We start from the raw sequence: 15,747 nt of genomic DNA on the forward strand, positions 1-15,747 counted from the left end.
GCATATGGAACTTTGGTAGCACAACAAGATACCATGGGCACTGCTGTCGTTTCTCCCGGGGAAAGTATTTTGTTGAGTCGGCTCGTGTGGCTTATGCAAGACTGGCATGAAAGTGCGGTATTTTGCAGCAGTTATATTGGCAACCAGGCCGGCCTTGTTCGTATGACTGTTTGAAATCTTGGGCTGAGAAAACAATTACCTGCTGGTCCAAGTAGCATTTGTGTGTGTTCACAGTAGTCGTTGCTTGACTTGGCTTTGGTGGAACCGCCATCTTTCCTAGCCGAACTAATCGCTCCTCGACTCACATGGTTTCCTCGTTGTGATCATCTTTTTCTTCACACGCGCCTGAACTGTCCGATGTGGCTTTCAACGGCGTGTCAGATTTTGTTCCAATAGACTGGGAAGTGCATTCCATGGCGTCTCGGGCACAGAAACCCAGGGAAGTGCTGACCAATTGCTCAGTGTAGTATGTCGTTTTAATCAGACATATAGTCTTATACAGTATACATCCGAAAGAAGACATTGTTCGACCTCCAGCAATTCAACCGGCCGGCGAAGACACACAGGTCCTGTGTAAGAGTATATCACATTTCCTGGGGTTATTCATCAGGTGTACTAGAGAGCTTCTGCTCTATGGAAAGCTCATGGGTGAGCTCTCAATTTACCGGGCACGTTTTTTCGTGTCATATGGGCGAAACGATATAACTAGATTGGCTACTTTTCTGTAGTTCACAATTTGTAAAGCGTACCAACGAGGGAAGGTTCAGATAGTAAGCCACCCCATACAAACGGCTGTCTGAGATGCGCAAAAGCAGCATTTGAGTGCGAGGCCAAACCTCCCTGGAGTCGAATTTGCCAGAAAGCGACTCCTCTGTTCTCAGAAACGATGACACCGTCCAACTCAGGCTGCGGGCATGACTCGATCCAGCCCCGTCAGGGATTTGACGGAGAATAAAACCCGAGTGTATGATAAATACCAGCTGACAGTGATCGCGCGTCTTTCGTATGAGACTCTTTGTTCCGTGTCCAACACAAACTCTGAATCAAGCGGCGCTGAGACGCGATACAATGCACGATTCCGGAGTTGATTACGGCAAAGCAATTGGCAACAGCATGCATAGGATGTTCATTATGTTCAGCCCCGGAAGCATCCACAGAGGAGACGCATCTTGCTGATATGAGGTGTATTATTATTGAGCAATAGGTCTGATGCTATCGGGGCTGTAATGTGAAAATATTTTACAGATGAGATGAGCCGGTCTCATCGCCGCAGAGACGAGAAAGCCACTTGGGTGGGAGCCAGTTCTCTCGACATCCTCCGTCTGTGTCTGCGGAGGTCTATGTATATGGATATGTGTTTTTGAAGCCCCCTCGCCGCAGACTACTCCTTGCCTCGGTTCTCAATATTCCCACTTTTCATGGGAAAATGGTGTTATTTGTTGCCGCCCGAAGCTTCAAGGCTTATATCCACCAGTGCCAGGACCTCTGCAACGGCACTGCGATCTGACTGCACTGCTATCAGAGCTGCGGCCTCACTGGACTCTCACACCCCAGAGCGAGTTGCTTCTACTCAGGCTGGCTAGGATTTGGACCAAGCATCTACGCTAGCTCACGTCACCGCGCAATGCAAGCTTGGCGGGTTTCGTGCTAAATCTTGCTGCAGTGGATGAGTTGGTTTGACTTCTTAGGGCAAATCGCCTAATTCACTTATGGACCATGAACAGCCTGTGAAGTAGCACAATCATTGCAACGCCATTGTTGGTGCTCAACCGGCATTTGCGCCTTGTCCCTGATGCAGTCCTCGTGGTACAGAGGTTTCTTGCAATCCTGTAGATTTCATAATTAGCTAACAATGGCATGGCCTCCCTGCAGTTGGAACTGACCTCATTGGAACAAATTAGCAATTGCGGGCCGCGGACATTCCGTCCACAGACTGCGCATCCCTTAGAGCTGTGATGCTGGGCCTCCTTAGAGAATTGCTGCGGAGGTACTTGCTCGACTTCTGGCGGCTTCTGACTCCGAGCTTCTTGTATGCGAGACTGTACTTGCCTGATGGTATCATCATCAAGACCCCTCGCAATTAGGACCGTTAGATGCTTGCCGAATTCTTGTATACGAGACTGCGAACTGAGAAGCCACTGCATCTTCTCGTTCACAAACTCGAGCACAGCACGTGAAATGAAGGCATCTGAGCTTATGTGCCTCTTATGGATGAACGCATCCCACTGTTTGATGTAGTCTTTCTCGGCCGCATCGACGTCAATGAAGTCCTGGACAATATCCCGATGCTTCTGAATGAGCCAGGTGTCATCAGCTACAGACTGTCGAACCTCTGTTCCAGGAATCAACTTGGCCTTGCTCAAAGAATCAAAAAGCGGTTGCTTGGTGTCCGGAACAAGAACCTTTTTCTCCTTGCGACGGCCTCCAGACCTCTGAAATTGTATTAGTGTTGAGTGCTCAAACAAGGCCGCTTTCAAGTTTCCTCCCATTTCTCGCTTACCTGTGATGGCCTAACTTGACCTGCCCTTGTCTGCGAGATTTTGTGGGTTGGCACGACAGGCCCATCGTCGTTGTGCGGCCCAAGACGGGACTTGACCCAGGAGTCGTCGCCTTCCACGTACTTATCCAAATCGAAAGCTTTGGTCGGCTTGCCTAACTGGTATATCGTGGGACGCAGTAAAGGGCCTCCGCTGATAGGAATACAAGACACGTCCACTGGCCCCCCCGTCTTTCCAGAAGCGAGATTGACCTCAAATCTATATTGCGAGTGACTTGGAAGATGGGCACGGAGCTGAGCCAATGACTGGTGTGAGGCGTGACAAAAGCAGCAGGCGAAGCCCCACACGAGCACTTCCTTGACCGGCCCAGCCTCTCTGGGAAGGTGATAAAGAATACGGTCCGCGTCGGCGCTCCTCGCCTTTGTCAAACGATTGCGGCTTTTCCTCCCCTGTGCTCGATTGCTGAGGTCTTTGAGATTGTAGTTCTTGTTTCCTCTTATCCTCAATGAGCGGCTGGGCGTCAACTCGCCTTCTGCGTCCTCCTCGATATCATCCTCGATGAGGCCGGAGTGCCCATTCATCAGGTTCCCGTTGATGTACGTTCCGTTGATATGACCATTTGTGAGTGGTAGGGGCTCATCCTGCTGATCGGTAAGAGCGGCAACATATGGGGAAACCCTCTCCCGACTGTTCCATAGAGGCCTTTCCGGCAGGGCAGTCGTCGCTCTAACATCGATATCAAGAACAAAATCTGTTTGGATACCTTGGCCAGCTCCCTTGCATAGCCTCAAAAAACCTGATCTCCTGCCTCCATCAATGATCTTTGGAATGTCGGCCCCAAGAGTCCAATGACGCGATATGGACCGCGCCAGGAACACATCTTCATCGGAGCTTGCATTCACCAGATTTAGAGGAGGCCAGTTGCTGTCGCCGGCCGATTCAAGCTCCAATGAGATTGAGTACTGATCCGCAAGATCGAAGACCGTGTCGTCGTCGCGCTCCACGTAGATTTTCTCTTCAGGGATGTGGAATGGCTGAGGCAAATAGACTCTGGCCATCTGAGACAAGCCAGCTTGATTCTGGAAAGTTTTGATGGTGCAAATCTGGCTATCACAGTAGAGCGTGCGGGTCTCACCAGGCGTCCGACCCGGGGTGGTGATGGTGATTTTGCACCGCGCTCTTATGCTAGCGGCGTCCTTGATGGCGGGAGGAATGTTCCCATTCAGAACAGCGGTTGGCCTTGTGTGCGCCAGATCCTTGTGGGCAATCTTCAGGACCTCAATTCGAATGGCGCGTTGGATCTCGCCTGGCTCATCGGGAAGCAAGAGGCTGTCAATGTCCTGGCCGATGCCGGAATCCGGAGAACTCTCTGCAAAGCGGCGCCGCTTTGCAGGCCGCACGTAATGATCGTCATGACCATTGGTGATCTTAGAGTGAGTGTCGTCGGACTTGAACCCTACGGTTGCGGACTGTAGGTAGTTGATGGCGATGATCCAGTTCCTATGAAGAAAAGGAAGGCTTCTCGTGCGCGCGACAGATTTCGTCATGATCGCAGTGAGGCATATGAGCCAAAACGAGTCTGTGAAAGCCCACTTAGGATCTGGGACCAGGCGGTTAGGCTCCCGTCAATTTTGGGACTGAAGGCTTCTTTGCTGTCACGATTGACAGTCTGCAAGGCAAATCGCGACGCGACGCGATTGCTATTCTCAAAGATGAAGAGAATGAACCCCGCAGGCGACACTATATGCAGCTCCGATGGTTTGATGGACTCGCAAGCGTGAAATAGAGAGGCCCGGAATGGAGGTCCTGATGGACTCTAAATTTGACGCTGACGATGTTTTTGCCGGGGCCGGAAGCGATGGATGGGCCACACAGCCTGCTGCGAGTGGCAGGTAGATGACGGCTGACAGGGGGCTTGAGGGAACAAAAGATGAGGCAAGACGGGTGTCTCACGGCTTCCGACGTTTGGATGAGAAGAGGCCGAGCCAACCTGTGATTTATTGACCGACTGCCTCTGGGGATCCCATCATCAGTGCAGGGCGAACCGTGTTCGTGTTTGTGCCTAGGGATCAGTGTGGCGCGGGATTGGCAATGGACCCAGGGCAGCAGTGGAGATGGGACAGTGGCGAGGCGAGGCGACCTGTGTGAAGTTCTGAGTATGGGGATCGATTCATCGATGAAGCGACGCGTATCCGATCTTTCACCCACTCACTCACAGTCTCTCACTCACTCGCTCACTGCGGCGCGCGGTAGGGAAAATAACCTGGAAGAACGCATCGCGATTGCTCCTGCTGGAAATGGCCTGACCCTTGTCATGGCCAGTGGCCAGTGCTCGGGCCAATTGCAGGCCACGACGCGGAGTGGGTCACGCAATAATGCACTACTTATGCTTTGGCTTAGATTGCACCCAACGCGCGTGTGCCTTGCTAACTCGCTACCCTCAAAGCCTGGAGCAGTTGGAAAGCTGGCTGGAGAAGCCTGAGCCAACAGAGGAGGCTGGGTTGTCCAAGCAGATGAGAGAAAGAAACCTGCCATGTCGCAAGGGAAGCTTCTTCTCTTCTGCCTTTATTCTTGCATTACAACACGGCCCTGCCTAGAACAAACGCCTAGCAATGCTTCTGTGGACCTCTAGGAGAAGTGATTAGGGCTATAGCCTTGCCAAAGCGACCAAACTCATACGACAACCTACTTCGAGTCAAATGGAACATCCGGCTGTATTTTAGATGTGTGTAGCTGATCGTACTTCTTGAAGGATCTACAAAATACTTTCGATGTCGTAAGGAGGGTGTGGTTGCGGATTCCTGTCACTTGCATGCTTTGGACGCCGACTTGCCTTGCGGATACCGGCCTAGGTGGAGGTACAAAAGCAGAGCAAGTTGAACCCTGTTTCTTGCATGGCAGAACCGTTTCATCACAACTTTTCAATAGGTCCTGAGATAGGTGACTAATTGATGTGGAGAGGGATACTGCGACGCTGACTGCTCGTGTAATCAAGTGTGGCACGGACAGGTCGAATGAGCGGAAGGCTACAGTCCTTCAGCCTTGCTAGAAGCTCGAGGACTGAGACACCCGCTCTATATCCCACATCACTACTTTCAAGATCCTATTGACAATAGTATAATTGCTCCTTGAAAAAAATGAGATGAGATCACCATGAGATGGATATTCTCAAGTAGCTGCACACGCGTGGAATCAACCTGGGGTGGTCTTCGTCAGCCTCGCGCTTACAGGCTCTGGGAAACTGTACAACGGAATTACACGATGATCCACAACTGCAGCCTAGAGAGTATCGTCTTCGCTCTTTATCCCGAAATGATCTTTTGTGTTACTAGATGTTTTGACCCTTTTAACCTTCGTCGGCTCTGCTATCACTTGAGTATTGGTGGCATGTTGTCCGCCGCCAAGGCGCACGTGCTTACGATCAACCGTGGTCTGCCCGGTCCGATGAAGATGACGGATCTGGCCAAATAGCAACGTAGTCAAGATGAATATGAAAATCAATCACTTTGACCTGATACAAATGGTACTCGCATGCCTGTACCTATCCATCAATTTTCATTGAGGCTTACAAGTGGTAGGTAGTGTCGCTAAGCACGGGAAACAAGGACTTTCACTTACTCCGGTCTCTGTTGCTGATTCTACAAAACGGGATATGCAAGAGTTTTGAACTTTGAACAAGATCCATATCGAATTTATGGCTAGATCAAGCTCTTATCGCTTTATGGCTAGCCCTATATTCACATTACATGCGCAGATGAGCTGATCGCTTCTATTGAGCGTCTGCAGGGTGGACGTGGTCTACTGGCATTGTGGGCAATGGCAAAAGGTCTTCATAGTAGAAGGTAAATGGAATCAATAAAACAGTCACATACACATGGGAGACTTACTTTACAAGCAAATCAGGTCCTTGATTTCTCTTGATTTACCAATTGTCTCCTTCAGTCACAACCATAGCTTAATCTCTGTTGGTGCGCTAGGACCACCATGCAATAATGAACTTACAAGTCAGATGGACGTTAAATTTTTTTTAATCAATAAATGTGGATATATTCTTGTTCAAGTTGCCTCTCATGGAAGGGACGGGCAACTGTTCAGGTCGGATATCATAAAAATGCAAAGAAACATATGGTTTATAACCCATGGGATTATTTCCGGCCAGATCAAGCATCCAGGTTCATTTGGTGTAATACTCTAGGTCAAGATGAAGGAGGGCCTCTACCATGTTTACTGACACCCAGACACAGCAGATAATTTGACCCAAGCAATGGCATTGCATATTATTCTTCAGTGTAAAGATCGTGCTGGCCAGGAACTGTCATGCCCCTGGATTCAATGGTATTCTCACAAGTTCAAAGCTGACGCTATGGGCACTCAGTAAATAAGGATTTTCTTCTCGGGCTTGGGTTCTCAGGTGAGCTGTGCCAAAGCTGTTGGAGACTCTCCTCTCAGAAAAGGAACGTTCTTATGAGGTTTCCCCAAAATTGCCGTAACGCATCCCGGCGCAATGTTGATAGTACAATATCTCGTTACAGAGTCATTGATAGGAACTCAAGCCACTGGAATATTCGCATGTAGACCCTTCTGCTGAAGACCCCCTGTAGGCATTTGCGGCGTCGGCTGTACCTATGAAACTTCAGTTGCCCAGGTAGGATAAATCTTGTGCGGACCCGTCGCAGATGGAGTCTTCAGATGTTGGCAATAACAGCCTTGCCGCTCCTTAAGAACTGACCGCATAGTATCGAAACTCCCACTTGCCTAGGCAGGGGATCAGGTAATGACTTGGGGTACTCTTGTAAAGCCACTTGGTCGCAATTTACACGCCAATCTACTATCAAGTCTGACTTGGTCTGGTTCTCGCAAGTCCTGCAGCTGGCTGCCAATGCGGTCACTCAGGGGGGTATTTGTAGTGGGTGGAGGTCGGCTTGCTCTTAAGCACAAGACGCGTTACAACCAAATTTTGGTTCCTCGATGTGCGCCTCATTCATGCGTTATACCATGTGCTTCCATGGGATCTTCTGCCTTCAATTTATATTTATGATCGCCGCATGCTAGCACAAGCCTGGCTCTAAGTCTAAGATGTTAGCGGAGAAGAAAGTTTTCCATGTGGTTACTGGCTGCCCCCTACTGTACCGCTGGCCCTCGCTGGCCCCGCTTATCCACCTCAAGCACGATGCACGGGCCTGCTCCACAGCTTGCGCTGCGGCTCCATGACTAGTTGCTCCTCACTCCAGACATCGACCCCCACCTGCTCTCCGAACCACTGCAGCTCTCCGGGGCAGCCGACCTCCGTTGCCCGACCGCATCACCTCACCGCAATCCGTCTCACTTCACTTCACTTCAACTCACCTCACTTGACCTTTCCCCTTGTCGCCTCATCAACCCAGGGGCGCCGCAGGCCATCACAGGCCATAGTCTCATTCTTCCTTAGTCTCTCCCTTTCCCCAACGTGCAGTAATCCCCGCGCTGCCCAGATTTTCCTCCCCACATCGACGTTGCTGGCCCGATCCAAATGATTTCCACAGTCTGTCGCTGACACCATGAGTCAACCCGCTTCTGCAGGGGTCCGCCGTAACCCTCGGCGGTCGACCACACGAGCAACCAGCCGCCCGAGGAACCCGACCGGCCGTGTAACACGGAGCGCTACAAGACTGCCATCTCCCTCAAGCGACTCCAGTGGCCTTGACGACGACAGCGATGACTCATCAGCCAACGAGGCACCTGCACCTCGACCACGTCGCACCTTGGGAAACCAGACGACGACTCGCCAGTCAGCACGCCTGCAGACTATCGCCCACCACCGTCAGGGCTCACGAGCCTCTCAGCGCACTCGAGCCGCAGTTCCAGCAGTTCCACCGAGCTCCCGCCCCCGTCGCGCCCAACCCAGCCCACGTTCCAGGACGCCTTCCAGACCCGCCAAGAATCGGGACTCTGCGTCCAAGGTAGGCGGCGCCAGAAAGAAGCTCAACGCTTCCCGTTCCGCCAGCAATGAGCCGGGCTGGCCCTCTTCCAAGGTATGCCCGCCATGGCAGCACCTTGAATGGACCATTCTCGTACAGATCCTTGAGTACGCTTCATCTCCGCTGGAAACCAAGGAGGACACCCGCTGGCTTCTCTCAGCTGGTCTTACCTGCAAGCTCTTCTTGGGCCCGGCGCTCAAAGCCTTGTACAGGCGTCCAATACCTATCCTGTCCATGAACATGGCCAACAAATTTGCCGCCCTCATGCACAACCTTGCGGAGAATCACGCTGCGGCCAAGGAGCGAGACGATCACAGGCGTACCATGGTCGAATCTCTTGTCGTCAGCGTCACCACTCTCTCGACATCCAAGCCCTTCGACCTCGGGGAGCTCATCCAGCTCCTCCCTAGCCTTTCTCACCTCGAGCTCTATCATGAGTTTGATCTGCCGCCTTATCGGCAACTGGATTCCAAGAGCAAGAAGTGGACATACTCCCAGGCGCTAGTCAGCGCGCTCAGATCGGCCGGCGATGCGGGTGCTTTCATGAGACTCAAGTCGTGGAGGTGGAGCGAGAGGATGATGGACCGCGATGTGGTATCGCCCGAACAGATGAAGAGCATTCATCAGTGGCCGACCTTCTCGCAGCTGCGTGAGGTCGCCTTCGTCAATTTTCAGGTCCCGTCCCTGAAGGAGAACAAGGATCCAACCGATCCCGACGTGTTCGAGGCTGATAAAAACTTCATCAGTTGCATTTCCGAATCTCTGCAGCCTCTGGAATGCCTGAAGCATCTCAAGATGGAGTCGTCGACAGTTGTCGATGGACAATTCCTTTCTCTGCTACCCAAGACGATTGAGCACCTAGAGATTGTCAACTGCTGGGAACTGACGGCAGAGATGCTGTCCGAGTATTTATTCACGCACGGCCGAAATATCCGTAGACTGACCCTGCATCACAACCAGTCCCTCAGTCTTGCTTTCCTGCCATTCTTGGCTGGCTCCTGCCCACAGCTGCGCGAGTTGAGCATGCACCTAACTTACTATGCTCACCACGAATACTACAATGATTCGGATCCTTTCTACGAAACGCTCCTCACCGTCACCGACGTCCCGGCCTGGCCTCAAACGATTGAGGTTATCGATCTGGAGCAGCTGGCCAAATGGGACGCCGCCACGGCCGAGATGTTCTTTCAGAGCTTCGTCGACCAGGCACCACAGATGCCCAGACTGAGATGTTTGGCCGTAAAGGCCATGCTTGATGTTCCATGGCGCCAACGCTGCGAATTTCGCGACAGATGGGTCGGCAGGCTGCGGAGAGTATTCTTGCGGAAGCAGACCAAGCCTCAACCATATCATTCCTTGGTCCAGTGGCCCTCGCTGAATGGAGGACCGGCTGCCCAAGAGGCAACTACGGACGTGGAAGCTTCCACAGTGGACGCGCCCACCCGGCGAAGTACTCGCATTGCCACCCATGTCGCAGCCCCGGCTCCACTCCCTGTTGAGACCAACCAGGAAGATAGGCGCAAAAGGAAGCGAACCGCAGGTGTAGCGCGAGATCTCAGGAGGCCGAAGCGTGTGGCGATTTCTTACAGGGATCCTGACACGGACGAAGACCTTGATCTGTTGGAGCCCGAGGAGAGTGAGGAAGAGGAACCTGAGGAGCCGTCGCCGCCGTCAACGCCGCCAGAATCACCGCCGTCACCGGGCGAGGATGTGCCGTTCGTGCATGGCCTGTGCGACGTGGTCAACATCCGCTTCGACAACCAGAAACCAAGAGAGTTCCAGCTTGGAATGGAGGACTTCCTCGACGAAGAAGAGCACGAGTCGGACGATGACGAGTGGACCTCGGATCGCGACAGAGATGATGATTCGGATGTATATGCTTGGTAGTGAGTGGTAGCGGAGGCGGTAGCTGCACAGCATGGCATGGGGCCGGGCTAAAACCGCTGTATCCGGAACAGCATGATTTCTTTAATTGAATTGGGCGGAAAGGACTCCGCAAAAGGACACGGCGTTGGCAGACGAATACCCTAGACGGCACGACGTCAAGTCACCGCATATTATTACAGTGCTTTGCTTTGCATTTCGCCATGGTCTTGGTTCTGAGGGGGATGTTAAGGGTCTTTGAGAGGGAAAGCTGGCCGGGGAGGGCTCGGCAAGCACGAGTGGAAATGGCGTCAAAGTTGTCCTGTGTCTTGCAGGCATTTCTGCGGTTGCCTTGTCAACTGCAAGCTGTCTTCAGACTGTTGTGCCAGTGTCTCAAGTGCAAGGATATGGTACGTCTACGGAGAGACCTGGCATGATAAGCAGCTTGCGACAATAACGAAGTGTAGACAAGGTCATGCGCGGATGAGCAGGCAGGCATGTATTCGAACATGGTTAGCAGAACAACCAGTCTACACCACACCGTGATATTTGAAATTCGCAGCCTGCCGGACATTGAAGGTGAGTAGTGCATGTAGCAATTGATGGTTTACACAGTACTATAACTTGACCGTGACAGTGCCGACCATGCTTCTCGATTGCACCATAAGCCGTACACACATGTGGAGATCAGAAGGCGCGAGGAGAAGTCGGTAGGCTGACTGTACACACCGGGCTGGGAACTCTAATTGACCTTGGCTGCCGGGCAAATATGCACCCAGCATACATGCAAATGTTCGGTTGAATCTCCGAGTCGCGGGAGCTGTGGCAATTGTGTGAGGCTGAACAGCGACAACCTTGTCCCATTTTCTTCTCTGACTGTATGTATGCTTATCCGAACAAGCAGTGGCTGACTGTCAACGGGCCGATGTTGGTTTGCGATGTAACAGGCGTGGGTAATAAATAGCTGGTGCCCGTCTGCCGCCCTGCCTGCACCGCACACCCTGGGCCTGTGCTGCCCAGGTGCCACCCTGCACAGCACAGCACATGAACAAGAGCAAAGCAGAGCAGAGCAGCCATTTGTGGTAACAGTAGATCCTATCATCCCTACCTAGACATGTCAGTTATCTAGGTAGCTGGCATAGATTGCCAGGTAGCCAGGTAGCCTAGCCTACCTAATTCAGCCCTCCCGCATATGGCATCCAACAGCATCTATCTGCCCGTCGCTCCTGCTCGGCACATGCCTTGCATGTAGTCCACTGCAGACCGTCCACACCTGCTGAGCGGGCGTTCTGCACCGCATCGCACCCCCCGTCTTCAGCCACATCCTGTCCCCCCCCCGTCCACCCCCTCCACAATATCATACATACCTTATCCTCTTGTCGCATGCAGCTGTTACGGGTCATCATCTCACCCCCTGACAACCAATTCATTATCAGTGAGCAATACTTCTTTTGGCCCGCCCAGGGATCATTCACACGGCGCGTGTCCGTCCAGCTGCGGCCCATCCCCCCAAGATCTAAGCGACAGCGCAGCCAAGCAGCACGGCAGCACAGAAGCACAGAAGCACAGCAGAACAGCAAAACAGCAGCGATAGTGGGCCATCGGGTGGAGACTTGAGGCTGCGGCGCGCTGCGTGGTGGAGACAGGCGGCCCCGACACGATACGACTCGATCCGCCGCGACTGGTTGATTGATCGATGGGTGCTGTGTGGATGTGGATGTGGATGTGGATGCATGTCCGCTGCATGTCTACTGCTGCCACCTAGGTAGGAGCATGGTTCTATGCTAGACCATCCCGTCGCTGTCGGTCTGCAATCGCCCAGAGACAAGAATCGACACGACACGACACGACCCGACACGGCACGGCACGATACAACACCAGAGGCACGACACGCCGATAACCCACAACCCGCGACCTGCAAACCTGCAAACCCGCAACCCATTAACCCACAATCCAACTCTTTCTTCACTGCTGCAACGCATTGTGCTGCGTCGGGGTGGCACCTCTTGCCAGGAGTAAGTCGAACGCTTGCTTTGTCCTGCTCCCGGTCCGCCCACCTGCGCCGAGACTCTCTGCCGCGATCCGCTCCTCATCGCATTTGCCTTTGTTGACGTGATTGCAACATCCAGCTTCCCCTTACAGGTGACCACCACCACGATCACTCAACAACCCCACGGTTGACCCGGTTGCTTGCGGCCGCGCAGTCTCGCGGTTACGCAGCTACGCAGCCGCCTCAATTGCTCTTTCGTCTGCCGCCGCCCGCACAGCTCCACGACCCCGACCCCTTGTGCCGCCTTGTTAGAGGTCACTGCCTCCGACGAGGCCCCGTCCTGGAAATCACGACACCGCATTGCGCACCACGACCGCGCATTCAATTCCGGTACCGACACCGACAGAAACCCTTCTCACTGTCCATTCTGCAACCCGACTACTACGAGCTTGGAACACCGCGCCTGCTCTCGCGACCGGCCATTGGGACAAGGCTTCTTTCATGAAGCAACGTGGAAAATGGAGGTTGCGGCGGAGAGAATCAGATCCGCCGTCAAGAATCTACTGCCTGAGCGGCCACACCATCTGGCTCTTTCACTCGACCGTAAATACCCAGTCCCTCCAAACTTCTGGGACCACCAGTCCCCTCTGCAATACTCCACCTTCCTATCAGATGCCGATCGCGGCCTCCTCCTGACCCGACCATACTTCGATATATGCGACGAGCCCGAGCCGCCTGTGCCCACCCGCCAGTCCACTCCCCTGGCTGGAGCCAAGAAGACCGGGAACAAGGTCTCCCTTGAATTTTGGAAGAGCAAGAAGGTGGCCACCTCGCCAGCCGAGAACGGTGTCTTGGGCGGCAAAATGGACGATAAGAAGCAACAGGCGTCTGCGCAGAGATCTGAGAAGGACGTCTCGCGCAAAGAACAGGACAGGGTAAAGCAGGCGGGCGCACAGCGGGATAGCAAGGGCCAGGACGCCCGGGGTAATGGGGACATGGAGAGGTACGTGCGATCGTGTAGATGCTGCCATGTTGGTTATGCGCTAACACAGTTGATCTGTCGCAGGTCTAAGAGCTCAATCTCCAAAATCGCATTGAGAGATGCGCGGAGTCCCTCGTCTGAGGGCAGAAAGCGGCCACTAGAACAGGACGACAGCACGAGGCCACACAAGAAGACGAAACCGAGCGAGCCACAACCATCAGAGATTCCGCGCAAACCCCCACGGCCAGAGACCCCGGGCAGCAGAGAACACGCCAGGTCTGCCAGTAAGGATAGCAGATCAGGAGGGCTCCAGTCGAATGCAAGCAGCCGCTCAAAGGATCACCCGGGCGCAGTTTCGCCAAAGGTCACGGTCAACGGCACGAAATCCCAGAGCTCTGCGTCTCGCAACCCCATACCCCCAAAACCAGATACCTCTAAGAAGCCCTTTGTCCCTCCAATGCTTTCCCCCCTACGACAGCTGCCGTTCGACGAAGACCTGGAGACGCGGAGCCCAAAGAAGAAGGCGGCGGACAACTACGCGACAGGAAAAACATCAAGCAAACCGCCGAGGCCAGAGGTGTCGGTAAAGAAGAAGGCTGCAACGCCAGAGATACCGCCGATGCTATCGCCTACATTGCCTCCCCAGGTTGAGGAAGCACTGGCTCGAATACAGAAGGCGTCACTAAAAGGAGAAGCGAGTCACGCGCCGAGCCAGTCCTCGGATGGGATAACGGGCGCACGCAAGACACGACCTCCGGCGGACAACCTTGACGCAGATGCTCGGCCAACGAAGATTGTGACAATCAAATACAAGAAAGCCATCCGCAAGAGGATACAAAGTCTCCTCGCGCTGCCTTCGAGGCCATGGCCAAAAGAGCGGTCGCTCAGCGCCGAGGACACACCACCCCCTGCAAAGAAACGGCCACGTGCCACCGAGCCCATTGCAGAGCCGGGGGCGAGCTCGATAGCTACGAAACGGCCAAAGGCACCTGAGGTCACAACGAGCAAGGCCCCATATACACCACCGAAGCCCCCCACGGCCAACAGCCACTCTGCACCCGGAAGCTCGCAGACGCAGACGCCTGGGGGCAGGGTTGCTCAGACCCCAAGCGCGGGGGATGCGGTGCAGACGGGCCGGGATGGCGGCTCCCAGGCCGCCAAAGAAACGTTCAGGAGGCGGTGGGAAGAGTTCTGCGGGATCGGGAAGAAACTGAAGCACAAGCGCGACAAAGAATATCCGACGAATGGGGCCGGGCCTAACGGGGGCGCGCAGCTGAGGGACTATCGCCGAGCGATGCTCACGGTCGAGATGATCTTGGCGTACATGATCGCCTTCCGCTCTCTCAACCAGAGATCGGAGGTGTCCGGGGCGGCGATGGACATGGCTTCATGGCTCACGCTGGAGCCTCACCTTCGAGAGCTGAAGCAGATGGCACGGCACTCGACCTCACTTCAGGCACTCGCATACCAGCTCCACGGCATCGTGATCAACGAGCTGATCAGGGCGTATGCTTCTATGGGCGTGCATGGCGGCGACCTGTTAAAACTCGGAAAAGATCAGCACATGGCGGTCTTCCAGGCCATGCGAAACAACCCGAGGATATGGACCGAGGCCAATGATCTGCGTGGCAAGGTGGCGGACAAGAGTATGAGAACACCGACCATGGGAAACTGGACAACGCCCCACAAGGCAGCGTCCGACGCGCTATTGGTGCTTGCGCGGTTTGCAGAGCGCGAGCATGTCAATTGGCGTGCCGAGATGGTGGTGCCAACCGAAGGAGCATAACAGGAAGGGAGGATGCTCTCTCAATGAAGCATCGAAGACCGGGAGGGGCTACCAGAATGCGACAACTTCTGAGCTTGGTCTGGGGTGCCGGGGGGATAGTGTCTAACAAAAGATGGTCAAGACGGGAAGAGCTATCCACGAGGGATACGAATAGTATAAGCGGCCAACATGGGAGATGGCAGCAGCAGGAGGCCCAGAACTAGGGGAAGTGGTTGTGAGACTTGCTGGACCTGCAGACACTACCCAAGGGATGGGGTGTGTCGTGTGTGTTATTATGCTGTGCTGACTTGCTGACAAAAGGGCAGGGGTTGGAACACCTGCGCCTGGCATGACAAGAAGGACGGAGACAGAGTCCGAGGAGAAGATGTAGAAAAAGGAGAGCGGGCTTGTGGAGAACGGCGTCGCTGGAGCTGGAAATGGCTGCCCATTTTATGATATCCCGACGGCGCTGAGGAACGGCGCGTCCTTGTGATCGACATAGGTATTCCAATGAGAATCAAAATCTGTTATACTTATTTTCTACCTAAGTAGGTGCCTACCTGCCTACTAAAAGTCTAGCTGCAGCGTGCTGCCGACCGTTGAATGTCCTTCTGTCCATGTCCGTCAAGTGTCAGTGCCCAGTTGTCAGTCACCAGTGCCTAAGTGCCTGGGAGATGACCTCTCGCAGGCTC

At 53.8% G+C, this 15,747-nt stretch overlaps 3 protein-coding genes across 3 annotated transcripts; 2 read left to right on the forward strand and 1 right to left on the reverse strand.

Moving 5' to 3' along the window:
* Positions 1-1,707: 1,707 nt before the first annotated feature.
* On the reverse strand, positions 1,708-4,045 carry J7T55_006850 (uncharacterized protein; the record flags this gene model as incomplete). The annotated part of the gene is made up of 3 exons (XM_053133204.1): positions 1,708-1,827; positions 1,884-2,432; positions 2,501-4,045. 3 exons carry the CDS (start codon positions 4,043-4,045, stop codon positions 1,708-1,710), a joined length of 2,214 nt encoding a protein of 737 aa, XP_053001610.1.
* A 3,990-nt stretch (positions 4,046-8,035) lies between these two features.
* On the forward strand, positions 8,036-10,342 carry J7T55_006851 (uncharacterized protein; the record flags this gene model as incomplete). Its single annotated transcript, XM_053133215.1, has 1 exon — positions 8,036-10,342. One exon carries the CDS (start codon positions 8,036-8,038, stop codon positions 10,340-10,342), a length of 2,307 nt encoding a protein of 768 aa, XP_053001611.1.
* Positions 10,343-12,826: 2,484 nt separating this feature from the next.
* J7T55_006852 (uncharacterized protein) lies at positions 12,827-15,076 on the forward strand (the record flags this gene model as incomplete). Its single annotated transcript, XM_053133227.1, has 2 exons — positions 12,827-13,311; positions 13,375-15,076. The coding sequence occupies 2 exons, from the start codon at positions 12,827-12,829 to the stop codon at positions 15,074-15,076; spliced, it is 2,187 nt and encodes a 728-aa protein (XP_053001612.1).
* Between the last annotated feature and the right edge of the window lie 671 nt (positions 15,077-15,747).

This window comes from Diaporthe amygdali, assembly GCF_026229845.1.
Source record: "Diaporthe amygdali strain CAA958 chromosome Unknown NODE_1_length_4327563_cov_65_473760, whole genome shotgun sequence".
Classification (NCBI taxonomy): Eukaryota; Fungi; Ascomycota; class Sordariomycetes; order Diaporthales; family Diaporthaceae; genus Diaporthe; species Diaporthe amygdali.